The sequence below is a fragment of the Chelonoidis abingdonii genome, chromosome 8, assembly GCF_003597395.2.
Source record: "Chelonoidis abingdonii isolate Lonesome George chromosome 8, CheloAbing_2.0, whole genome shotgun sequence".
Taxonomy (NCBI): Eukaryota; Metazoa; Chordata; order Testudines; family Testudinidae; genus Chelonoidis; species Chelonoidis abingdonii.
In genome coordinates, this window is record NC_133776.1 from 1,388,418 (window position 1) to 1,415,115 (window position 26,698).

Here is a 26,698-nt window from a genome sequence, read left to right on the forward strand (position 1 = left end):
ATGGGGACTAATCTTTTGTCCTAGGTGAAGGTTGAAACGTACTAGCAGAGGAGTGGGTGGAAAGCTTACATAACTGCCGTCTGCTTTCTGTGCTACTGTTAGAGGACTTCAGTCTCCCGGTACTATGAATCTCATACCTTTCCCAAACAGTGAATTAGCATTAAAAACAATTCACTTTGACAATAGTGTTAAAATCTCCCCAAAGGACTCAAACTATGTTTATTGTAATGGTCAACAACTGATGTAGCATCTGTAAACTGATGCAGCATATGCTGTGTTTGCACAAATTCACAGTCAGAATTTGCATATAATTATTGGTTTCAAGTGAGCCCAGCAACCATTGACTGGTACGTAGTTGAATGGTTTTCACTGGAAAGGTTTCCTGCCAGCTTGGCATGTAATCCCTCCACCTTCACATGGGGGTTCTTTTATTGGAGCCCAGATCCTGACATCTACACTTGCTGAGCGTGAATGTTAATGGCAGGGTTTTTTCCTTTATAAACAGAGAAACTGAATATCAAGTTTGTCCCTGCTGAGGCAAGGACTGGCCTGCTGACAGCTGAAGAGACCAAAAATATCAAGAAACTCCATGAGGAAAACAGACAGTTTTTGAGTATACCAAGAAGGTAAGATCCAGCTCAGAGCAATACTGCAGTGTCTCCTCTGTTGAGTCTATTGGCATTTCCAGTGGAAATTTCTTTTTATGGAGATTTACAGTTCAGCCATTATTATTTGCCATGTTTATTCTAACATTTGCACTTCACTGAAATGTTGTCCTGTTGCTTGAATTTTTGATCTGAATGTACCAGTTACATCACAGAAAACCTGCCATTGGTGCTGTGAGGGGTACCAGGCACCTCATGATGTCCCCTGGGCAGCAGTGCACTCTCAGTGTAACATACCAGGGTCAGTGCTGGAGCACAGAGGCACAGCAGAGCAGTTAGTGTGCTTTTTTAAAAATAAGGTGAGGCACCAGGCAACTCAGAATACCATATACCGCTTTGGGAGTGTCCACTCTGGAGCTGGAAGGTTTTCACAGGGTCCAGCTACATGGAGGTGTAACTTCCAGCTCAGGTGGACATACCCGTGCTGCCTTTGATTGAACTAGCATGCTAAAACTCGTAGCTGTGGCTGTACGGGTGGTGGGATTGCCTTGCTGCCTCGGTACAATCCCATTGGAAATCCTAGCTCTGTTTTTGGGACAGCTAGCTATCTCACTGTGGTGCAGCCAGGCTAGGATGCTGGTTTTTGCATGCTAGCTCAATCAAAGAGAGTGTGGACATTACCACCTTCAGTGTAGCTGTCCAGCAGGCAGCATGTTTTGCACATACTAGGGTATGCAGTGTGTCCTAGTGGGTAGAGCACTGGACTAGGACTTAAGAGCCTTGGATTCTGTTCCTAACTCAGCCACTGGCCTACTGGGTGACCTCAGCCAAGTCACTTCACCACTGTGTGCCTCAGTTTCCCCATTTGTAAAATGGGGATATTGATACTGACCTCCTTTGTAAAGCTCTTTGCGATCTACTGGTGAAAATGGCTGTATAAGAGCTAGATGATGATGAGCTTGGTGGTATTGTTTGAAAGTGAGAAAATTTCTAATTATTTTTATTTGTGTTTTGTATTTTTGTTGTTCATGACCATGTAAATCTGGGTAAAAGAGCTTTATTCCCTCTTTACAAAAACTGTTGACTTCAAAGCTACTATATTTATGGAAGAATGATTTAGGTTTCATTCACATAATATTCTGTTGATGTGATTTCAGTAGGACACATGTCTTGTTCTGTCATTTCATTACTACTATAATACTACTTCAAATATTACAAAAAAAAAAAAAAGTTACGCTAACAGGTTGACTTGCAAAACAGTCAGATAAATTCTTGGTTGTATGTGATACTCTATTTTTGAACCACATCATGGTGCTCAAACATATATGCTATGTACTGAATTGTTAACTAACCTGTTAATTTAGTCTTTTTATTACAGTCACATGATAAAATAATTGGGTTTTGTAATTCAGGGTAATAGCCCTCCACCTAAGTGCTTAGGTCTAAGGCCAAAGTGTGTAGTCACAAAGTGCATTGGGTATGTGTGGAGACAAAAAAAAGCTTTAAAAATGATTAATACAGTTTACTTTTAAACACAAATAGGATTATTACAATATGGATAGATTTGTTTCTTATACTCTTGTTTGTTTAAAATTGACTCTTTAGCTCATCTACAGCGCTGCAGTACAAGACCTTCCCAAGAACAGGATCCCTATGCAACAGCTTCAGATTGTAAATCTTCCTTGCATGTGGCGTTAGTTCACTGCCTTCAGAATCTGAATCAGTTGCAGAATTGCAAATCATAGAGATTAACATTTAAGATAATTGAATGGAATATAAGAGTTTTAACTCTGAGAAAGATGCAGGTGCTGGTTATTTTTAAAAGTCAGCTCTTCTTTAAAGAGGACTGTTAGTCTCAGCCACACTATTTGAGATCAGCCAGATAGAAGAGCCTGTTAAACTTAAAAAGATCTAGAGGGAGAGACGAATCCCACATTCTTAAATATCCTATGCAATACAGTCGAGGAAGCTGGCCTTTTGAGTGAAGGATTATAATGTACAGATGCTCCCAGACTTATGCAAGTGTTTCGTTCCAGAACGCCTTGTGTAAGTCAAATTTTGCATAAGTCGGGAACGTATACCTGACAATTATGCGCCAAAAAAAAAAAAAGCATACAGAACTTACGGAACTTTTTCCGTAAGTGTGGATTTTCATAAGTCGGGTTTGCGTAACCCGGGGAGCATCTGTAGCGTGAAATATATTTTTCTGTTTAATGCGCCCATCACTTTTTAAAATGATATTTAAAGAGAACAAAGAAATGTCATACTTCCAAGGCTGCTAAAAATACATACCTGTACATAAGAACAACAACGAGTAAAATGCCCCTGAACTGTCCAGAGCAAGTGTTCTTTCTGACCTTCCTTTTATTGGACAAATATAACTGAGAAAACATTCTGAAACACTGTTATGTTTATGTTTCTTTCAATATATGGTCTTTCTAGACCATACTGGGATAGGAGGACCAGTGCTGAGAAGTTAAAGCAAGCAGAGAGAGAGAGCTTTCTGGAGTGGAGACGACAGCTTGTTCGGTGAGTGTGCCACTCACACTTAACGCAACCAGTCAATGAGAATAGAGGAGGGTGGGTTTTCTATATCTTTGTTAGAGCCCTAGGGACATAGGGAGCATGTCTTTTGCTCCTGGTAAATACAGGGAAAAACTCTTGATGGTCTGTCACCACTATGGTCCTGTCCCATCCTTGTGGAGAGTTTCCAAAAAGTACCATGTTGTGTGCTGGTTATTATGAGGTTAAGAGTTTGGACCATATGTCATAAAATCCTAGCGATGTGGGGCTGGATGGGACCTTGAAAAGTATCATGTTTACATACTGCGGGTTTCTCCTTTTTTTAAAAAAAAAAAAAAAAAAAAAAAAGAGGTTAATTTAGAATCCCCTCAGACTCCACGCTCTGAGCCGAAGCGCAATGTCATACCCACACCCCTTTAGAGGAGGTAGGATAAGCACGTGTCTCCAGAGAATGCCAATGCCACTTCCGGTTTCTACAGGAGAGTGCTGCTCAAGAGAAATGTGAGATGCTCACTCCCAGTGGGAGCCGAGTGGACCTGACCCAGAGAGTAAGCTGCCAGGAATGGGCCCCAAGTGCATTTTTTCCACACGCCAACTAGCTGTATAAATACTGGGTGACACAGGAGTAATTTCTTTGATCTGTTCTGATACCCCAGCTCTGAATTTTCCCAGTTTGTTTGCTGATGGAGTTGGCTTTTCTTTTCTGTGACCAGTTACCATCACATCAGCTGTGTACTAATGGCACTAAGATGGGTTTTCTTCAGGAGCTAAGATCTATTTAGAAACCTCGCAGAAGGGGCACCTTAATGTTTGGGTTCCTGCCTTTTGCAGATTGCTCAATGAAAGGCGAGTATGGTGTAATTCCAAGCAGACTTGGTGCTGTGTTTGCAGTCTAACATGATCTGCATGTGGAGTATCCTCTCTGTTTCTCTCTAGGCTAGAGGAAGAAGAGAAATTGATTTTGACCCCATTTGAACGGAATTTAGATTTTTGGCGCCAGCTCTGGAGAGTCATCGAAAGAAGGTAATATTTATCGGTTTCTGTGTCATGGACGATAAAAATCATGACTTGGAGAGAAATCGTTGCCTTTTTTTTGTTTTTTAATTTAGATCAGATTTTTTTTATTCACGCATTGCTAGTACTTTACTCCCCACTTCATAATGTGGACATTTTGTAACTATGAAGCTTCAAACCTAAAATGCTCATCTCTGCTGAAAACATATCCAGGGCTTCATTAACATCCTCACTGTGAGAACAGCACTAACTGAAACATATGATTGATAAGCAGATAGCCTGTGCTGTGTTTGCAACCAACTCCACCTTCCAATATATTGAACTTGCCTAAGTTAAGGAAAGTGAAATAATCATAGTTTGCAGTCTGAAGTCAGTGACTGCAGAGCCGTTGACCATTATCTTTGAAAATTCATGGCGAACAGGAGAGGTCCCAGAGGACTGGAAGAAAGCAAATATAGTACCTATCTTTAAGAAAGGGAAAAAAGGAAGATCCAGGGAACTACAGACCAACTCAGGTCTCAACTCAATCCCTGGAAATAAATCATGGAGCAGGTGCTGAAAGAATCCATCCTGAACACTTAGAGAAACAAGGGTTTGATCAGGTAAGCAGGTCAGCGATGGATCACCAAGGGTAATTCATGCTGACCAAACCTGAAATGCTTCTCTTACGATGAGATGACTGGACTTGTGGATGGGGCCGCAAAGCTGGATGTGTATACCTGACCTTTAGTAAAGGCTTTTGACACTGGTTTCCCACAGCATTCTGCATCAGCCAACTAAGGAAGTTGGGTTGGGGAATGGACTGTGAAGTGGATAGAAAACTGGTTGATCACGGGATCAGCGGGTAGTATCAATGGCACACTCTTCTAGTTGGCAACCAGTAACAATGGTGTGCCCCAGGGCGTCTGTCTTTGAGGGCCCGTTCTATTCAATGTCTTCATTTAATGATCTCTGGATGAGGGATAGCTTGCAATTAAGTAAATTTGCAGATGACACACAAGTTGGGGGGAGTGGTGGACACCTGGAGGCAGGGATAGGATCAGGGACTTAGACAAATGGAGTAATAGGCCACAAGAAAACCTCTAAGTTCAAACAAGGACCAGTGCAAAGTCCTGCACTTAGGACATGAAAAACACCATGCACTCTACAGGCTGGGGATGTTTGGCTAAGTAGCAGTGCTGAATAAGGATCTTGGGTTACGGTAGATGGAAAGGTTGACACATGAGCCTACAGTGTGCTGTTCTAGCCAAAAAGGCTAATGGGCCATAACTTTGGGGCTTTGTATTTAGTAGAGTGTTGCCAGCAGATCCGAGGGAAGTGATTATTCCCTTCTATTCGGCACTGGTGAGGCCGCATCTGGAATATTGTGTCCAGTTTTGGGCGCCACACTCACAAAAGACGTGGACAATTGAGAGAGTCCAGCGAGGGCAACAAAAATTATTAGAGACTGGAGCACATGAATTGAAGAGAGAACTGAAGGAACTGGCTTTATTAGCCTGCAGAAGAGAGACTAAGGGGGGGATTGATAGCAACCTTCAACTACTGGAAGGGATGCTCCAAGGAGGAGGGAGCTAGGCGTGTTCTCAGTGGTGACGGAGGACAGAACAAGGAGCAATGGTTTGAAGTTGCAATTGCGGAAGTCGAGCTGGATATTAGAAAAAACTTTCTGACTAGGAGAGTGGTGAAGTATTGGAATGGGTTACCTAGGGAGGTGGTAGAATCTCCATCTTTAGAGCTATTTAAAGTCCAGCTAGACCGCACCCTGGCTGGAATTATTTAGGGAAAATGGTCCTGCCTTTAGCAGGGGGTTGGACTAGAAGACCTCATGAGGTCCCTTCCAACCTTTTGATTCTATGATTCTATAATTCTATGACTTGCACTTCTAAGTCACTTAATTGCATTTGAAAACCCCACCCTTAAACGCCTAAATATGGACTTAATAATATAACTTTAGATTCCTATTTTTTAATATTTTGACCTGTGTGTATTTAAAAAAATTAACAAAGTGATTGTGAACATAATGAAGGACTAAGTACCTTTCCATTGTGAAAACTGCATTGTTTGTTTTGAAGTGACAAAGATTCTATGCCACTAAAAGCAATTTAAATACCCCCCCCACACACACACAATTCTAGGCCCCGATGCTGCAGACGCATGCACGCAAGCTTTGCTTGCAGCACAAGTTGCTGTTGACATCAGCAACACCTGCAACCCTCTTTCAGTGGATTCTCTGATGGACCTGCCTTCTAGGCTGTGCGTTCAAAATCTTTTCTCAGCTTTACCCCCCACCTCCCCACACACATAGTCATTCCACGGCACTAGGGTGGTAGGAAAATGATGTGTCCTGGAATAGTGGAGCACTTGAAAGTCAAGGTGAGGTAGAGAGTGGGCTCCTGGTCTAGGGCCTCTTGCCACTCAGAAGAAGATTTTTGGGGGCATTAACAACAACCTGGCATACACAGAAATAATCTTTCTGTTTGCTCTGCTTAGCTGAAACAAAAGAGCAAAGCCACCTGCCAGTTTAATCTCGTTTAGGCATTTAATTTCATTAGTAATTAACTTTGAGATTGTATCTCTACTGATTTTTCTGAAATTGAAAAATACTTCAGCAGCAAGGTTACAGTGATCTGCTCATTTCATATTGAGCTTATACAGAGAACAGCCAGTAAAAGGTGCTTATTGGCCTTTTATTTTGCAGTGACATTGTGGTTCAGATAGTAGATGCCAGAAATCCACTCCTGTTTAGATGCCAAGATCTGGTAAGTTATGTGAAGCAAATGTCCTTCTAAACTACTGTTGTCTCAGTGCTAACTTTGACTGTATATAATTTTATGTACAGTATAATTAAATGAATTATATGGCATATAAGGGATGTGTGTGTATATTATATACTCCTCTCAAAAGCAGTATAGAATCAAAAAACAGTGCATTACTGTTATCCTAAACATTTAAAAGAAATATTGGGAATTTAAGGGCTGGTCTACCCTGGCAATGCTAAAATGCTGCCATGGCAATACTTTAACATGCCTTGTGTAGTTGTGGTGCTCTGAAAAACCCACCACCATGAGGGGCATAGCTACCAGTGCAGGGAACGCGGCTGCATTGTCTACATGGCACTTTACAGCGCTAAAACTTGCTGCGCTCAGGGGGGTATTTTTTCATACCTTGAGTGAGACCGGTGCAGCGCTGTAAATTGCCAGTGTAGACAAGCCCACAGAAACAGCAGCTATTTAACAGAAGCCTCTGAAATAAAATGTCCTTCAGCAACAAAATTGCAGACTTGATAAATAGAGAGTTAGCTTTGAGAGTCAATACTCCAAGGTCTGGAGCCTTCCTGTGCCACACCTGCATGAGTATCTAGGGTATATTGTGTATGTAAATGCCAGCTGTGTTTGGCCCTTTGTATTGCAAATACCCACTTTGTGCAAGCAGTCCCAGTAACTGCATTTGCAAATCACATGCAGCTGTGTGTGGAATCCTTTGTAAATCAGCCCCTAATGGTAGAATTGTTGGTGAGCCTACGAAGGGTAAGTTGAAGCAGCCCTAATTTTACTTTCCTTGATGTTGGACTGCAGCAGTTTCCAAATCAGAATCCTGTCTAGTCCTTTTGTGTTCTCCAGGAACGTTATGTGAAGGAAATGAGCAGCGACAAAGAGAACATCATTCTGCTAAACAAGGCGGATTTGCTGAGCAGAGAGCAGCGCGTGGCTTGGGCGCAGTTCTTTGAGAGAGAAGGTGTTAAAGTTGTGTTCTGGTCAGCCTTGGCAGAAGGCATGCGGCTGAGTGCTGAACCTAAGGTAGCTTAGGTCACTTGTTCATGTGTGGTTGTGTGTCTGGTGAATTGGGAAGACTGAGACATATGTTTTTCTTGCAGTCCTGCTTGCCGTAGTGTAACTGAACTCCAGAAAAAGAGGGGAAATACCATCTTCCTTAGGGAAGGGTAACTACTGAGCCTCATTCTAGAGCAGGGGGTTCCCAAGCTGTGGTACACGTGCCTCTGGGAGTACACGAGACATCTCGTGGGGTACGCGGGAGAAATTGGGTAATGGTGGCTTTTATTTATTTACTTACTTAATTTATTGCATTTTCATAGTAGGCTACTCAGATGAAGCTTTAAAACTGTGGGAATTTGTTATATAAAAATACGGTAGTTAATTTACTTCAAGATGTACAGTGAGAACACAGATGCACAGAGATACTTATGTACAGAGCCTCACCTCCCATCACCATACAGCATGGGTTCAGTTGCTCAGCAGCTCTACAGTCTAACTGAGCTCAGAACTTAGGGGTTTTTGGTTGTATGTCGCACTACACATATGTCTGTACGTAACAGTGAAACATGGACAGATGGCTTGAGAAAGGTAGCTTTAGGAACACACAGAGTATCAGTGATGAGAAGGGTGAGGGTATGCGGGCAGCTGGTAGATCTGGAAGGGGGAACATAATAAAGTACTGAGCAAAGATGTGAAGCCACTATAGGAAGGCATCTACTGAGCTTCAAACCCTCAGACCACTGCCAACACAGGAGTGTTGCATGGTTATCAGCAGTTTGCAGTAATCCTGTAAAATAGATAAGGAGGGTGAGAATTAATCTGGCTGCGTAGTTTTGTACAGTACAGTAATTTTTCCCCACAGCACTGCTGCTGGTTATGTTCTGCCCTATCTCTGTTCCATTCATGAAACTCTCATTCTTTACCCAGGGACTAGAACTTGAGGAGGCAAGTGACTCTGAAGATGGCAGGTCTAGTGAGGAAGAGCACAGAGCCCTGCAGAGCGGTGCAGAAAGCACAGTCAGGGGTAACACTCTGCATCTTGAAAACAGAGTCCTGGGTAGTGATGACGATGATAGTGATGAATATGAGGACTGTGAAGAGGAGGAGGATGCCTGGCAGACCTGTTCTGAAGATGATAATGAGGAAGAAATAAATGCCAGTAACCCAAGCTGTATGGAAAGCAGGACTGACAGGGCTTTAGTGCAGGGCCCAGCGCCACTGCAGAGCAGGCACATCAGTAACTTAAGCCACTTGGTACAGAAAAACGAACTGCTAGAGATATTCAGAACGATACATACTGGGAAGAAGGTGAAGGAGGGAGAGGTCACAGTAGGGCTGGTAAGTTGGAGCTTGTACTCAAAATAGACTAATGTGGTCCAAGAGCCTTGCAGTGTGCAATGTACGCTCATCGAGAAGGCCCGCTTCCCATGAGGACAAAAACTTGCCAAGTGAAATCAGAAAGGAGTCAAAGTTTGGATTCATTTTAAGCACTGCAGTCTTGCAGCTTTCTACAGTACAGCTTTCAAACGGTGATTAGATTGATGGTTAGCCCCTGTGCCAAACCACTATTAGTAGCTTAATAATGCCTCGCCTGATATGACTATCTTGTCAATTCACTTTCTGCCTTCCAGGTGGGTTACCCTAATGTTGGTAAGAGCTCAACAATCAACACAATCCTTGGAAACAAGAAAGTGTCGGTGTCTGCCACGCCAGGTCACACAAAGCACTTTCAGGTATCACTGATGTGCTGGCATTTCACTCACCTCCGGCTGAAGAAAGCATGATTGCAAGGGGTTTGCCCCCGTGACAGACACTGGGAGTTTTCAAGTCTCTGATCTGAATGCCATGTATTATTTTGACCTGTGCCAGTGTGGTTTAGGAATGTCTGATCATGCTCTCTGGCAGGGGTTCTCAAGCATTTTCATAGAGTTGGCTACAGCTTAGAGAGAATAATGCATGAAAGCTTCTGTTCTGATGGAAATATTTTCCATATTCCATTGTAAATGTGGTACTTGGCCTTCCTCTCTCCATCAGCATGTGCAAGAAGGGGTCCTCAGTCAGAAATAGGTACTTTAGATGTCTGAAGGTCAAGAAGCACCTTCCATAGCATAAAGTGCAGGAAGAGTATCTTCCTTGACTGTTCTGCTTTGCCCCACTTTGATCGAATCTTTTCAGACTGCAAGGAAAAGCCTTCAGAGCTGTCACACTTCTTTGTCCCTGGGAGTCACTGGTACATAGCTGGGTTCTTGTGGCTTTCTGTTCTTTGCTCAGCATGAAGGTGACAGCTGAAAGAAGTGTAAGCTCTGGCTGGCCGTCTCCATGCCACCACTGTAGTGTTGTGGAGTTTCTACTCAATGAATCTTCCCCTGTACTAACTTTTTTTTTCTCTTACCCCACCCACACCCAACTTTACTGTGATTTTTCTGCCTTTTGTTCCCTTTCCTTGCTTGGAACATACATCGGATGCTCTCCGTGACCTCTGCTTTTCTTTTCCTTGTAGACTCTGTATGTGGAGCCTGGCCTATGTCTCTGTGATTGTCCCGGTCTGGTGATGCCATCCTTCGTCTCTACAAAGGCAGAGATGATCTGCTGTGGAATTTTGCCTATAGATCAAATGAGAGACCATGTTCCACCTATCTCTCTAATATCCTTTGCTTGCAGTTTGGAAATGTTTGCACATGTGTTTGGCATGTGGTAACACTTAAATGTGAAATATACGTATGCTAGCAGGGACTAAGGCTGTCTGGCCATATTTATTGAAGTCAGTGAAGTTGACCGAGGGATGAAATAGACCTGTGTTCGTAGTCTTCTGCCTTTTGTTCTTTTGAGTAGTGTTATTTTAAGATAATCCTCATTGTGGAGGCTCATGTGTCTTTCCGTTTTCAACCTATATAATCAAATCTGAAAGTCATTCTTTACTCTTAGAAGCAGAGTAGTCTCCGTGAGTAACCTAGAATATCTTTCAGCTGTGCAACTCATGCATGCAGAACAGAACTCAACCTGTGGCTTCCTTCACTAGTTCACATTTGCCAGCGTATCCCACGACATGTTTTAGAAGCAACCTATGGAATAAATATCATAAGACCCAGAGAAGATGAGGAGCCAGATCGCCAGCCAACATCTGAAGAGCTGCTAACAGCATATGGCTGTGAGTGATGATACCCTAACCTCCCCTCGCCCCCTGCAATTCACTTAGCCACTGAAGCATAGGGTTAAATTCAGTGTCACACTTGGGTGTCTCAGGTACTAAAACCCTCCTTGGACTATGAGGCCTTTGCTGGAGACCATGTGTAGATGGCTAATCCTCTGTATGTGTTATAATTACTCTGGGGGGAATTCTGTGCCAAAAAATTATGTGCACAGTATTTTAAAATTCTGCAAAATTGTGCATATGTTATTTGTCAAAGTAACATTACAATCACACCAGTTAAAATTATTTTGGTAATTTTTTTTTCAAAATACCCTGTTAGTAAGTATGTCTGTAACAATACAGACAACAAAAAAAATCCCCTAGGAGTAGAGAGTTAAAGAAACCCCTACGACCAAACAGTTCCTGTTTCTCTGTTATGCTTTTGTTGGGCGCCTTGGTCTGGGTGTGTCACACATGCCAGTTGGGCACCCCTTGGAGAAAAACTCTGCCTCTTTGGTCTCAGACACTTGCAGCCCCTATGCTCCAGAGCCCAGCTGCAGGATACCCCCACCCCTCCAGCCCAAACACTCCCTTTCCCCGAGATCCCTGGGATCCAGAGTGAGAAACAGCCTGGTGCTGGGTCCTGGGCTTGTGTGGAATTTCCTGCACTGAGCACCGCAGTTGCCGGAACCTCCCAGCACCCTTTTCCCTTGGCAGCGTCCTGTATTTGTGAGCTGGAGAGCTGAGCTCTGTTGGGCCAGCAGCCCCCACAGGCAACCGGCAAGTCTGCAGCACAATTTGTATAGATAAAAATGAAATTCTGCCTTGGGCACTGGTGCAGAATTCCCCCAGGAGTATAGAGTTATGCTTCGCAAATTTGCTTCCTGTGGATGAACTAACCCTAATCAGAAGGCATTTACATAAAACATGCATATCTGAATAGTACCTGGCAATGATCTTGAACATGGAAGTTGTTTTGTGACACACCTCCTGTTAGGTGTCTGATGCCAACACTCCTGAATCAGTCAGCAGGATCAAGCTGAGCTAAATGCAACAGGTGTTTAGCTCCCTCTTCTGAGGACTGAGCGTACTCTGGTTTGTTTAATCTCTAGCCTAACAGCGATTGGGTTTGGTGGAATTGGCAAATCTCTGCATTTCCTTCGGACTAGAGTGCTTCTAGCTGCCTCTTGCAATCAACAGCGTTCCCCACACCTGGTGCCCGCTTTCATCTCCCATTCCCCGCTCTTCCGAACAAGCCTAGCATCAGACTGGGATTTGGAGAGGACATGGGCTTTTTCTCAAAAGAAAGGACTGCGCTAGTGACAGCAGTATCTACTGCATAGCTGTGGGTCTCTCTTCCCTTGATAGACTGTTCAGAGAGTCTGCTATAACAGGTCTCTGAATTTTAACCTGCTGCTGCCTTTCTCCCAGATATGAGAGGATTTATGACAGCGCATGGGCAGCCGGACCAGCCAAGATCAGCTCGTTATGTGTTGAAAGATTACGTCAGTGTAAGTTCTCACTGCCGCTGTTCTCTATCCTGCTCAAGCACTCTGCCTTTGGGGGATGAAGGAGCACGATACACTGAAGTGTTTCTTTAGCCAAAAACCTATAATCTGGGCTTTTTACTCAAAACGAGACTATGAAAAGAAGGGCTCCCTGCTGCTAACAGTTAGAAAGGTGGCTTTGTGTGTGATGGCAGAACAAGACACGCTAGATGGCTCGTTCTAGCTGGAGAGGAAGGAGTATATATAAAACAGTACATAGTTGGAAAGAGAACTTGTTGTGGTTAGTAGGCCACGCACTGACTGGCCATATGATGACTGCAGTGCCCATAACCTTGACAATAATAATCCTTTGCACTTCTGTAGCCCCTCGCATTGGATGAGCTTTGTTAGAGCTCATGGCACCGTTGGGAGGTCTGTATTGTACCCTCTCAGGTTTGGGCTGTGAGATTCGTACCATGAGGATGAAAGCCATTGATTGATTGATTTTGATTTTTACAGGGTAAGCTCTTGTATTGCCTTCCTCCTCCTGGCATTGACCCAAACGACTTCCAACACCAGCACGAAAGATACATGCAGCACAGAGCTATGCAGGGCAATGCAGAAAAGCCCCAAAGGAATCAGAACACAAAACAAATTGAGAATGTGGTGGACAAAACATTTTTCCACCAGGTAAGTTCTGGAGTAGTTGCCTTAGAGACCTCTGTGCTAGTAGCAGTTTGTCAGCATCTTTAGAGTGTAACCAAAAAAAGTAACCATGGAGGATGTTAAACAGCAGCTACAACAGTTAGACATTTATAAATTGGCAGGTTTGAATAACTAGCATCCAAGAATTTTAAAAGCCTTGGTGAAGGAGCACTTTGGCCTGTTAATGTTGACATTTAATGTCTTGGAACTCTGGAATTTCTTCTTTAAGTAGTTTCCCTATGGGTGCTCCACTGTAGATACAGTAGCACCTGCGCCGGGAATCACAGATCAGTAACATATGCACTCCTCCCCATCTCGCGCCGTGAGTGGTGTCTATATAGCGCTGTGTAGTCCAGCTGCCCTCTGTTCCTTCTCAGCCACGGTTGGGTATGGTTTGGAATCCACAGCAGAGCCCTTCAGACATCTGTAGCCTTAGTAACAGAAGTGTTTCCGTTATAACATGTTATATCTTAGCCGTTTTCTTTTTTTTCTTCCCCCGATTTAAAAAAGAATCTGTTGCTCTTTCCTCCCCGTTATTCTTTAGCGTAGCGTAGGCTTCTTTTTCTATGCTTTTGTAAGCTCTCCCTTCTCAAGGTTACACCCAGATCCCCTGGGTTCAAGAGGTGCCTCTCTTGTCGTGAGACCGTTCCTGTCAGTGACGTTTCACTCCCAGTAAATATGCTGTCTTGGGGAGGGACATGTCTCTCAGAAGTGTACTCACTGCCTCAAATGAAAGGACTGAGAACTGAGACTAATTCTTTCACTAATGGAGAGCTCTCATTGAGACCAGGGTCTGAGGCTGGTCGTAACCTCTCCCATGCTGCGGTCACCATCGGCATGATCATCAGCCTACCCTCATTCACTACACACCACCAAGAGAAAATCCACTGTCTCCTACCCAGATGAAAAGAAGTGGTCCACTAGCTCACCCTTTAAGGAGCCGCCTCAGAGAAAGGCATCCCCTGCGAGGTCAGTAGCCTCAGTGTCTTCAGGGATGAGACTTAGCAGGCAACCATCTGAGCATCTCCGGAACTGGGACTGAGAGGTCCAGGGACCCTCAACGGGCAGGACCACAGACAGAAGCATTGTATTTCAGCACCGAGAAGGACTCTACAAGAATTTTGAAATCGGTACCACTTATCTGAACTAAAACAACTTTGAATGCTTCCGCACTGAGCAAGCCCTCAACAGTGAGGTGACCCTTGGCTCCATCTACTGGCTGTTCAAGAGCATACACTCCACCCTCAGCACTGGCAACGCCCCCAATCTCTACACACCCACCAGTGCCAATGATGCTCCTGCTGGTACCACGGGAGTTAGATAGCCAAGGGACCTAATAGTCTCGAACATTCCTGAGTTGTCACTTCTCCGTAGTGAGCTGTCTGCACCTCATGTCTCTTCCCCGGAGACACAGTACCACTCTCCTTCACCACCCTTCTCTAGCGAGGAAGAGGAGGAGGAAGATGAGAAGTATTCCATTACTTCACGCAGTCCTGCATCATATCAGGACCAACCACACAGAGCATCATCTTCTTGTCCGTGATACTGTCGGAGAAAAACTCAGTTCTCGCTTTTTGTTTGGGTGCAGCAGAGTCAGATACTTTATTCTGTTTAGCTACAACAGGGAGAGAGTGCACTAGGACATAGGGTCTCCCCTTCCTAGACAGGTCTCTCAATAGGTAAACAATTAAAACAAGCATTTATACTTTTGTTACAGACAATTATAAGCAACAGCTGCATTTTGTTTATATATAGGTCATCCTGATATCTTGTTTTTCTCACTTCTGAGAGACGCCAGTCTATCTACACATTATCTACACAAGGTCAAAACAACTTCTCACACAGTTCTTTTCTGCTCGCCTCACACAATCCTCGCTTCTACAAATCTCGCGTTATTAGGGTTACAGCTAGCCTAACTCTTGCTAACAGAGACTGTCATGCATTAAGATCCCCTTTCAATTCCCTGTCAGTTCTTTCTGTACTTCCACAATACCCAGAGACCAGAAGTGAACCAGGTCCCTAGTATGGGCTCCCCAAGGATGCAACCCCATAACAATTCCCCATATTAGCCTTTTTGGGACCCAGGGGCTGCATGTAGGGTGCATTTTCCCAAACCACCTGCAGAGCAGAGACAGACACAAATGAGATCTCTGTCTTCATCAGTCTCCAGACCGCCTGAGACAGAACAAGAAGTGCTAGAGGAACAGGAGGAATAGGTTACACCACCAACTCACTTCTCCTCATCTTTCCCCCATGATGAGGCCCTCATGACACCACCTCCAACATGGGCAGACAATTTTAGACAGTTCCAGGAGCTGCTCCGCAGGTTGTGGACTCTCTCCAGGTCCCTCTGGAGGAAGTCAGAGAGCAACAGCACAAGTTGCTTGACATCTTGCAAGCTCTACATTGGCAAATACAGCATTCCTGATCAACAAGGCCTCGCTGGACCCTGCCAAGGTGATCTGGCAGACCGCAGTGTCCATAGCACCCACCTGCAAGCGAGCGGACAAAAAATACTATGTCCCCGCTAAAGGCATGGAATTTCTTTTTTCTCACCCTGCACCAAAACCCTTGTTGTCAACGCAGTACAAGAGAAGTTCATAGGCCCAAACAGAGCTACCCATGTGCTGGGCATTTCATGGGTGGGCGGGAGCATGAACGAATCCCAGCAGAGTGGTTACAGTGTTGCTCTGCAAAGGCCATTACAGCCCATGACTGAAGTAGACCACTGCAATCCCAGTGTGTCCCTAGGCAGCGGTCTGACCTATGGCCCTCTGGGGTCTGTCCCTTGCACTGCTAGGCAGGAATTCCCGGTAGACTTTGGCTCTGCTGTGTCATATGACACCATTCCCCCTTTGCCAGAGAGACCTCTGCCGGTCTGGATGTGCCTCCTAGCATCTCAGTTGGCTTATGCCTGATGTTAAAATTAATGTGTTGTCATTTAATCTACAATTAAATGCCTCCATGCTTACAAGTTTGCAAATATTTATTGTTTTTAGGAGAATGTCCGTGCTCTGACGAAAGGTGTCCAGACTGTGATGGGATATAAACCTGGCAGCGGGCCTGTATCTTTGGCTGCATCCAGCTCTGAGAATGTCAGAGGAAAGCCCTGGAAAAAACATGGGAACAAAAACAAAAAGGAGAAGGTTCGCAGAATCACCAAGCACCTAGATGCATAGCTGTGGCATTCGCCCTAGGCCCTTGCTGCCGGGCCAGAGATCGCAATATGTCCTACATCTTATGCGCGCACTGAAGCAGAAAGGATAAACCAGCATCAGTGTTTCACTTTGGAAATCTGACTGTGCTACAGGCTGCCTGGGGCAGGTGTGTGAGGTCAGACTCTGCCACACACAGAAAGAAACAAAGCTCCCTGCTAACCAGCAAAGAACTTGCCATTGGTCTCGCCTGGAAGCAGGTCAGTTTAGGCTTTTGATTGCTCCTGAAAAGTCAGTCCTTTGCCAAGAGTGGTTGAGTCATTTTAGGAGTATGTCAAGCTTCCAAACAAAACCTATTTTATAGCTGTGGAAGGTTAAACAAAAACCTGTATAACTGACGAAGAAGTTGAATAATTGAATCTTATTGGATAAAGTTTGTTACATTTGAGACACTTTCATCTGTCTCCCTTTTTTATCTGTTCTGGTAAATTCTGGCAGAACATAAATTAATGTTCAAAAAATTGTCGTGACATTTTTTGCTATTTAGTTCTGGCAGCAGGAATGGTATATCTGTATTAAAACTACTCCCTGCCTGCTGCTTGCTGTGATGGAGTAGGGGCTGTCTGTGTGGGGAATGTAAAAGCAGCAGAGAATCCTGTGGCACCTTATAGACTAACAGACGTTTTGGATCATGAGCTTTCGTGGGTGACTACCCACTTCGTCAGATGAATGACGTGGGGAATGAGAGAGCAGGGGAGGACTTTAGGGGATGGACGATACCGGAGCCTGTAACCTGAGCTAGGTAAGGGGGGGGGGGGAGGCAACACCTTTGTCCGGGAAGGGAGACAAAGGAAGGGGCTGGCAGGAGGGAAGTGTTGTCAGAAGTGTGTTGTCAGATGCTACCGGTGTGGTGCTCTGCTCTTTCCTTGTTGGTATCACTCAGCCGCGTGCGTGTGTTCCCTCTGTGTGCTGACCAGCTCTGCGCAGATAGCTGACACAGCAGACCCGAAGAGAACCCCCAATAACCACAGAGTCTAGTAAGGTACGAAGGCACGTCGGCCAGGTTTATTGCCGTACGGACATAATTGCAGTTCCCTGTAAATTGCTTAGTCTACCGGGCATACTATGAGAGAGTGTCCCCGGTCAATGGACTCGGCTCAGTCAGTGGCGGGACTTTCCACTGCCCCCTCGGCCAGACAAAGACATCGCCCCAGGGATGCATTCTTATACACAGGTACAAACAAGTTACACATCGCTCCTGACGTATTGAGGTGCAACCCCTCTACGTAACAAGGTACAACCCCTCTACGTAGCAAGGTGCCGCCTCCCACCTTGTTCATGTTGCTTTGAGCAAAACAACTCTATCCATCATATTACCCTTTTGCCCCTGTCATTGGGATGGATCAGCCTGTTCCTTGTTATCTGTATGGAATGTGCAAGTACGTGAATGTTCTGATCTCTAGTGTTCAGTACCTTTTAGGTACGTATCTTCTTGCAGCATCAGCCCTTTCCTTGCCAGCTTCTGTGAGCAGAGCCTGCCTCTGGCTCACAGCTTAACTTTGCTTTATGTTAGCAAAGTCTTAACCATTACTTTAGTTCAGGCCTCACACTGGGCCTTTATCAGGGCCTTCACTTACTACAGGAAGTAGTTTTCAGTTTGGGTTTGGGCTGTGTGGGTGGAATTCAGGGTATCCTAGCTAGGATCCAAGCACCCTGAAAGCCCAGAAGGACTCGATGGTGGGGTCCTGACTGTGCCTGCAAGCTCTGCTGTAACCTGCGTTCCTGTTGTCCAATAAACCTTCTGTTTTACTGGCTGGCTAAAAGTCACTGTGGGTTCCAGGAAGAGGGGTGCCGGGCCGGACTCCCCCACACTCCGTGACACTTGGCCAGTGTAACGTTCCGTAGAGTTTGTCTCTGGAAACTTGTGTCAGTTTACTGGGAAAGTAAAGAGCTGGAGATTCATTTAAACTACAGTACAGAACCATATTTACCACGCCTCTCAGAAGCAGAGCAAAGGCTTGGGGGAGTTGGGTAATGGAGGAACTGAGGGGAGAGGGAAGTAAATTGCTGGGAAGGAGTCTGGGTGTTGGTGGGAAAAGTATGGAACAGGTTTTGGGGGTGGGTGGGAAGGGATTGTTGGGGAGCTTATCCCATGCAGACCCTGGCTGACCCCTAGCCTCTCCCATTCAGTCAGGCACATCTTCCCATCCCCATGTGTCTCTGTGTCCCCACCCAGCCTCCCTTGTCCCTATGTAGCTCTGCACCCCCTCCCCATCGCCATGTTTCTGTGCCCCCAACCAGCGACTCCCCTGCCCCTATGTAGCTCTGCACCCCCTCCCCCATCATCATGTGTCTCTGCACCTCCACTCCATGCAGCCCCTGCCCCAGTCTGTCCTCCACCCCCGCCCCATGCGGTCTCCCCGTAGCGCCTGGCCCGGCCTGACGAAGGAGGCAGGCGCTTTCTCTTCCCTCGCTGCAGCTGCAGCTTTGAGCTGTCGCCACCGCGCCCCCTGCTGGGAAAAGGCCAGAACTGCAGAAGTTATTTTCTGCGGGGAGCGGCTGCTGTGCTGGCACCATAGCGCCCTGTGGTGGGCAGTAGGCAGAACTGCAGCAACATTTTGGCAAAAGCTTTTTTCGGCACCGAAAGAAATAGAAATCTGCGGGGCTCATTAATTATACACATGCACAGTAGCACAGAATTCCCCCAGGAGTAGGTATTGGACTTTGTTTGATGCCACCTTACACCTGAGGATCTTACACCCCTTCATGAACATTGATGGCATTAGTGAGGGGAATCGCCCTCTTACGTAGGGAAGTCTCACTGCCCCATGGTACATCTGTGGAAATGGACACTTCACTACAGTCAAGAAGATCCTCAGCTACCTCGTTCAGGGAGGACAAAGAGCTAAATGCTCAGGGCCCTGTATGTTGAGTGCCTCTCAAAGCTAAAACTCACAGTGTAATCGGTGTTCTAAGATAGCATCCCCTAGAGAAAGATGGGTACATGGAACAGCCTTCTGTGGCTTGGGTCCCTGAGAGACATTGACAGCAGCTAAAAATAGGCTTTTGCCTTGAAGCTTTCATTGCTGAGAAACTGAGCTCCAGGATGAAGCAGCTCTTTTGAAGTGCAGTGGAGAACTCCATGTCAGAGGTGTAAGAAGAGTTGATGCTGGCGGTGCAGATGTGTGAGCAGCAGCACAGAATAGCTATGCTCCACAGATGGCCGTCTCTGCCCTGTTAATACAAATGTGTTCTTGATAGTGGGAAGGTCTTGAGAGGTCTTTTAATGTAGGATGACCAGGTTGAGGCTTCTCCAGTAGCAAGCGGCGGAGGTGCTGAATTTTCTATCCTCCAGTGTGAACTGAAACTGGGAATGCAACGTAGTGAAAGGGGTTAATGATTCTATTCTCAAGCGATTGCTTCAAGGTCTGCTAAGTGCAGAAGCCTGTGACACAGTGCTGATGCCGCAGTGATGTTCCAGTGGACAAGACCCTGGATTGTGAGTCAGGAGAGCTATGTTGTGTCTCTAGCTCTGCCACAGACTCTGTGGGCTTGTCTGCACACAGTCTTGAACTGGTTTAGTTAAACCAGTGCAAACCCCCATGTGCACCTACCTTGGTCTAAAACTGCTAAGCTCTGTTTAACTTGCCCTGTGAATTTACAATATAAAGTGTCCACAGACGCACCTCCATTGATTTAACCCTTGATACAGAGGCTATTCTGTTGTTATGGAACTTGGACACTGAGCTCTGATCTCTGCATATGAGAGGAGGTGTTTTAAATCACACCTTTAGTTAAACTGGTGCAACTGTGTGTGGAGACCAGGCCACAATTGGCCCTTGACTAAATCATGTAACGTACCTGCGCCTTAGTTCCCCTCTCTGTAGAACAGGGGTGATACTTCTCTCCATAAAGTGTTTTGAGATCTATCGATAAACGGTGCCATAAAAGTCATGGAGAATCTAGAAATATCTCGGTGGATTTCTGAAATTCAGGTTGTGGCATGTGTAGGGCATGATCAAATCGTGGCTCAGGACACTGGAACATCCTGCTCTTGCCAGTGCTGGCAACTTGAACCCAAAAAGTGCTTAATAGTATTAAACTGCGCATGTAACAGGGTGGCCTCCTCCTAAGGTCCAGGAAGCCTGGAGCCAGGGGCAGCTCTAGACATTTCGCTGCCCCAAGCACGGTGGCATGCCGCAGGGGGTGCTCTGCCGGTCGCCGGTCCCACAGCTCCGGTGGACCTCCCGCAGGCACGCCTGTGGGAGGTCCACCGGAGTCACAGGACCAGCGGACCCTCCGCAGGCATGCCGCCGAAGGCAGCCTGCCTGCCGCCCTTGCGGTGACCGGCAGAGCACCCCCTGTGGCATGCCGCCCCAAGCACGTGCTTGGCGTGCTGGGGCCTGGAGCCGCCCCTGCCTGGAGCTAGAGGCCACCCTGTTCAGTAGGCCCATCTTTGCCATAATTAGCTGTCTCCCGGCCTATGGGTGCTGGACGAAGTGGTGTCAGATCACAGCCTGAAGCTTGGGCCTCATAAAAGGGAATAAAACACAGTTTAGTGGAGGAACCACAGGGAGCAACCTGGGCTGCTGTGAAAGGCCATGAAGTAGGGTCTGCAAGGACTCAGGGAAGTAGCCTGGATGTCAGCACCCTAATGCAGAGTGTAGAAGACAGACAAGTAGCCCTGAGTGCTGAGACCATGCGAGGGACTCTGTGGAACCCCATGAGAGTTCAAGCTCCATCCCAGAGGAGAGAGACTTAAAGGGAGCCCGGAAGGTAGGTGGAGGAGGAATCCCTGGCCACAAGGGGGTGCATGGGAGTCAAGTGCCCCTGTTAGTGTGTTTGTGTGACGTTACAAATAGCTTTAGGTACGCCAATGACTGTGCTATGGGATGCTCAGCGACAGATGATCCCACTCAGGCGGACAGGGGAGAGAGCTGAAAGGAATCTACAAAGAAGACAGACATCTTGGTTGAAGTGCTCTGGGTCATGGTGTTACAAAGCTATTTTTAAGTATTGTAGAAGGTAAGAGAGAAATGTGGTTTTCGTGCACCACATCAATCTAGGGGCTAATCACTTGCTCTGAAGAGGGGAAAAGAGCAGGCCAATTGCCTACTAATGAGTACAAATCCTGTCCCTATTGTAAACAAACGATCATGAAAGGTCACAGGTACTTGACAGAAGAACTGCTGTTTCAGCCTCAGCCCACATCTGACCCTGTAAGAGACGTCTAAACTTCGTCACAGTGCTGGCAACTTAAATCCAAGTGAAAGTGCTGCTGGATGCATGACAAGATGCACAATGAATTTCAGACTGACAGACCGGCCGGAAGGACTATGTTGTGTGTCTTTTTTCAGCTAAGGAAGCAGAATTAAAGTAACACTGCGCTGATGTACTGGCTCTGAGGCTGCTGAGAGCTGCAAAGATTGAGTGTCTGACAGGTGTGCTCCTCCAGCTACTGTCTACCTGTGATACTAAGCAGGACCATTCTTCTGAAGACAAAAGAAGCTGTAAGATATTACAGCTCACTTCACAACCACTGTGTGGCAATTGCACCAGGACATACCCTCGTGCTTGGCTTTTGTGGGAGAACATGCTGCTTATTTTAAGATGCTCTTTACTAACGAAGAGACATGAAAGCTGAACAAAGGGCACTTCCTCTGCAGTGATTTGCCTGTATCATTGATGGCCACAGGACAGGAGGCCCTCCTGCTTCTTTGGAGCAAAATAATTTCACTGTGTGAGTGTTTCATTCATTCAGTGGCCAAGATTATTTGCTGAATAATTTCTACAAATAAATCTTGCTTTGTAGACTGTCCATGAGCAGTTCTGCACCTGTATTCAACATCTGAAATTCAGGCTGTGCCAACTAGATGTTATTGTTCCAGCTCCTTGATTTCCAGCTCCGGATTTCTGCAGCAGGTACTCACTTTGACAAGTTCCAGCTTCACTTCTACAAAGGTACAGGTGGGCACGTGCATGCACACAATCAGAATTCACTTTCCACAAACATTCCTGCCAGTGACTGCAATCTCTACATTATTTACAGTAAATGAAGGCAGAAAAGGTGCAGATATGGGCTTAGTGAATGCAATGAATAATTAATTCTTCAGAACTGTGTGCATTATTTACTCAGCTCCATTCTACATCAGCTGTTGGCTTGGCACTGTACGCAGGAGAGGGCACAGTCGTGCCCAAGGATTTCCCATACACTACAGTCCAGACGCAGAGTGCTCCAAAGATTACAGGAGATAGTCCAGTCTGGTGTTGGGCTGTTATAACAGGCAGCTTTGAGCTCAGCAAACAAGCAATAAAGTTAAATCAACATTTGTCTTGCTTTATCTTTTTCTTCTACTGATGGACCAAGTTGTCCCCTTCCTTCTTGCTGAGTACAACTGCCTTGTCCTGGTGACAGTTCAGATTTAGTTTCTCCCAGCAGGTGCCAGGCATGAGGTGATGCAAAGATGGATCCTAGGGTGAGAGTGAATATACGAGGGGTGGGATGGTGCTAGATCACTGTCCCCATTGCTTTCATTTTTAAATAAATAAATATTTCTCCTGTGTGTGTGAAGTGAATCTGCTGCATGTGAGCCATGCTGTGATGTACTGAATTGGCAGGGACAGTTCACGCATTTGGGGAGCTCTATACTACTCCCCTCAAATTGTCACAGTGAGGGGTTGATTCTGAAGCCTGTTGCATCAGACATGTCCAGTTATTCTGGGACTGTGGATGGAGTAGGAGGGGGGGAAATTTGGCATTTTGTCCTACGGGAACACTTGTTTTTGTCTCAAATTGTGAGCAAGTGCACATCGCAAAGATTCTGGTGGAAAAGAAGTTTCAAAATTTGACTTGAAACATTTTGTTTCAACATTTCTGGGCAAAACGTTTTGACATTCCCCAACTCGAAGTGTTTTGGTTTAGTGAACTGACTCGCCATGCAGTGTTTTGAGTCAGTTCAATACTAAACCCCACTTTTCCCAGTAGTAGTGCATTGCCTCATAAGAGTTCTAGGTTAGGAAACTGACGGTACCATTTTCCCCTCGGCGCCAGGCTACCTGGTTCAACTACCTCTCCCGTAATGTACCCCAAGATACGTAACTCCCATGGTGTGCCATCAGAGGAACTCCACATTGCAGTATGGGAGTTGTAGTCCTCCAGCCAATAGAAGTGAATGAAAGTCTGAATTACTTTCATGAGGCAACTTGTTGATAGGGAAACTCAGATTTATTTGTTTAAACTGATTCAAAACTAAATGTTTCAAGTCAGTTAAAAAATAAAATAGTCTGAGTTGGGTTGAACTGACCTGAAATAAAATGTCTCGATTTTCCTGATGGAAAACTGAAAATTTTTAGCAAAATCAAAATTCTCCTGCAGAAAAATTGGATTTTGTGGGAAGTGCATTTTCTGTCATAATGACTTTCTGACAGAACATTCTAGAATGGCTCCGGAGCAGAGTCTGAACTTAGTTCTGCCTCCCCCAGTCCAGCCCCTGCCTGTATATGTGTTTTGAAAGCTCAGTTTGCAATTGCAGATGGTTTCTGAGGGAGAAGGGCCTGAAGTGTTAGTTAAGGAAGTGGAAAAGCAGGAAGTGAGGGCATTAATGCTGCCAGGGAGTGGGCATTGGCAGCTGTCAGGGCAAGCTCCAGTTCCTATATATATAAAAGCACCAGGTGTGAGAGGCTCGTCACACAAACCAGCAAAACAAAGTGCTTGGCAGGAATCTGTAAAAAGCAGCAATATTTCTTTGCTCAAGGCACAATGTCCACCTAGCAATGGGACCCACCCTGTCCTCACCTTTTCCTTCCATATGCTAGATATAGCTACAAGCTTTTATGGCTTTTTCATTCTACCTCTGGAAAAACCTGGTAAATAGCAATAACATTTAATATTGTACACTGCTCTAGTGCCTTCTAGGCTGAAGGATCTCAAAGCATTTGACAAACCCTGCAGTACTTGCTCCCATTGAAGTAAAGGAGTGAGGACGTTAAAATGTGGTGCTGTACGTGCCCAGCCTGGGGGAGGATATCAGCCAGCACGCCCCCTGCACAACTGTGGGATAGAGGGCAAACTTTTGCCAATCATCTAAATGGACCGGCCTGCCCCAAAATAGCTGAAAGTGACAGGTGTTTGTACTGTGCTCATCTGTCCTCTGAGGACATGCAGTGTCTTGGTGATGGCAGAGGGTGGGCAACTGCGTGGGGCAGCAAACACCTGGGGACTAACTCTTCTTTCAGGGGCACCAACGGACCCATGCACATGTTCCCTGGCTCCATGGCTGGCACCCTGAGCATTGTATTTACCCAGGTCCTGGCCTGGATTCCACCAGCAACACACAGACAAGCCTCTCACACCTGGTGCTTTTGTATATAGGAACTGGATCTTGCCCTGACAGCTGCCAATACATAATCCCTGGCACCCCTCTGGCCTATCTGTAAGCAAAGGAGAGGATTTCTGGCCAACATGACTCCATGGTGCAGTGAATAGGGCCCAGGAGCGAGAGGCAGGAGACCTGGCCTCTATTCCTGGCTCTGCCACTGACTCAGTGTGTGATACTGGCCAAGCCCCTTCATACCTCTGTGCCTGGGTTTCTCCACCTGGAGAATAGGGATAATAAGGGTTGCTAACTTCTCTTGAGTGTGCTGAGATCTGAGAGTATTATTTCTGTGTGCTGGCCATCCACGCATGGCTTGGTTCAGTGCTGTGTCCTGCTCCTCTGCCCTTTGTCTCAGGAGCTCTTCAGCGCGGGCACTGCACCTTTTCTTGTGTTCTGACAGCACCTGACACAAGGGGCTGCTTCTACAATTTAACCAAGTAAATTCAACCCTGTACTGTTACTAAGCAGTGGGTGTCATTTCTTACCATGCTGCAGCTAAACACTTACAACTTCTCCAGAGCGCGGTGTGACTGCTGCTGGGCATGAAGTCTGCCTGGGAAGCCATCAAGGCTTTGCTGAGCCCCTGAATAGGTCACAAATCTGCGACAACGCAGGACTCCTGTTATTGTGCCGCGTGCCAAGGTCACTGAACTCCAGAGCAGCAGGGGGCTAGAACTCGGATCCTCCTGCTCCAATACCATAGGACTCTTCTGCATGAGCTGAGGAGAATTTCCTAACGCTGCTGTTAATCTAGGGCCTGTGACACAAGGGTAGGCAGTTCTGTTTCCATGCCGCAGTGGGATGTGATGACACATACACAGCTTGTTTTGCACTGGTGCAATCAGTGTCCCCCATACGCTTACAAGACATGCCTAGTGCCCAGGGAGCTGGCAGTTCTGTTTCCATGCTGCAGTGGGAGGTGGAGTTGGTTTGTTTTGCACTGGTGCAATCAATGTGTCCCATTACTAAAGCACACTAAGGCCAAGGGGAGATGGAGATGCATTATTCTCCTTTTAGAAATGGGAAAACCGGATTAATGTGACTTGGTGAAGGTCACACAGTGAATCAGTGGCAGAGCGAACGTCTAGGAGCTAGAAACTCCTGGATTCTGTCCCTGATCTAATCCCTTGACCACACTGACAAAAACCTTTCTTGCTGCACCTGCCTTCCATGTTCCGGCCAGAGCAGGGAGCAGTTCCTGTCTGCTGTGCAGGGGATGGCTGGAGTGTAGGCCCTTGGGGGCCCGGGTGGTCTCTCCTATTGAAGCACTTGATTTGCTTTTGTGGGTCAGAGATTAATGAATATTTCTCTCATCAAGCGGGGCAATAGGTGCCGTAGCTTTTTCTCAGCTGTTTCCCTGAGAGCAGGAAGGTTTCTCCTGCGTGTAGAAGCCTGATTGCTCCTGCAAAAGGCTGAGATGAAGGAGCAGCCATGCTCCAAAGGAACCGTGGCAAGTGGAGCAGGGAAACGCTCGGCACCTGTCAGCTGTGGAGTGACTTGCCCTGTTCCTGGCTCCCATATGTTGAAATCCTCTTGCTGCTCTGGCTAATGCTTTAGATCAGGGGTCCCCAATGTGGTGCCCGTGGGCGCTGTGGCACCTACCAGGGCTTCCATGTGCACCCGCCTACTGGCCACCAGACAAGCAGACATCAAAATGCCACCGAGAAGTGGCAACGTCAAGAAGCACTACCGCCGAAATCCCACCAAATTTCAGCGGCATTTCAGTGGCGACACCTCTTGATGCTCCTTCACGGTGGCATTTTGGTGGCAATGCCTCTTGATGTTGCCACTTCATGGCGGCATTTCGGCAGGTGCTTGTCTGGCAGCCATGGTCCTCGGCACCTAGTCGTCTGGCGCCCGCCCCATGGAAAAGAATGGGGACCACTGCTTTAGAGCCAGCTCCTGCCAGGGGCTGGGTGCTCTCCGTTCCC

At 46.2% G+C, this 26,698-nt stretch overlaps 1 protein-coding gene across 1 annotated transcript; it reads left to right on the top strand.

Annotated features, from left to right (window-relative positions):
- The first annotated feature begins 485 nt into the window (after nucleotides 1–485).
- LSG1 (large 60S subunit nuclear export GTPase 1) lies at nucleotides 486–16,840 on the top strand. Its single transcript, XM_032778114.2, has 12 exons — nucleotides 486–626; nucleotides 3,048–3,134; nucleotides 4,065–4,151; nucleotides 6,841–6,901; nucleotides 7,763–7,939; nucleotides 8,843–9,253; nucleotides 9,547–9,648; nucleotides 10,416–10,559; nucleotides 10,940–11,063; nucleotides 12,477–12,556; nucleotides 13,052–13,222; nucleotides 16,237–16,840. Exons 5-12 carry the CDS (start codon nucleotides 7,781–7,783, stop codon nucleotides 16,414–16,416), a joined length of 1,371 nt encoding a protein of 456 aa, XP_032634005.2. The 5' UTR covers nucleotides 486–626; nucleotides 3,048–3,134; nucleotides 4,065–4,151; nucleotides 6,841–6,901; nucleotides 7,763–7,780; the 3' UTR covers nucleotides 16,417–16,840.
- Nucleotides 16,841–26,698: the final 9,858 nt, after the last annotated feature.

Excerpts from the sequence above, each read along its gene's own strand:
- LSG1 (XM_032778114.2), top strand. The coding sequence starts at position 7,781 with ATGAGCAGCGACAAAGAGAACATCATTCTGCTAAACAAGGCGGATTTG. Across the intron at positions 9,254-9,546 it reads GAGAGGTCACAGTAGGGCTG|GTGGGTTACCCTAATGTTGG; the intron begins GTAAGTTGGAGC and ends TCTGCCTTCCAG. Across the intron at positions 12,557-13,051 it reads TGTTGAAAGATTACGTCAGT|GGTAAGCTCTTGTATTGCCT; the intron begins GTAAGTTCTCAC and ends TGATTTTTACAG.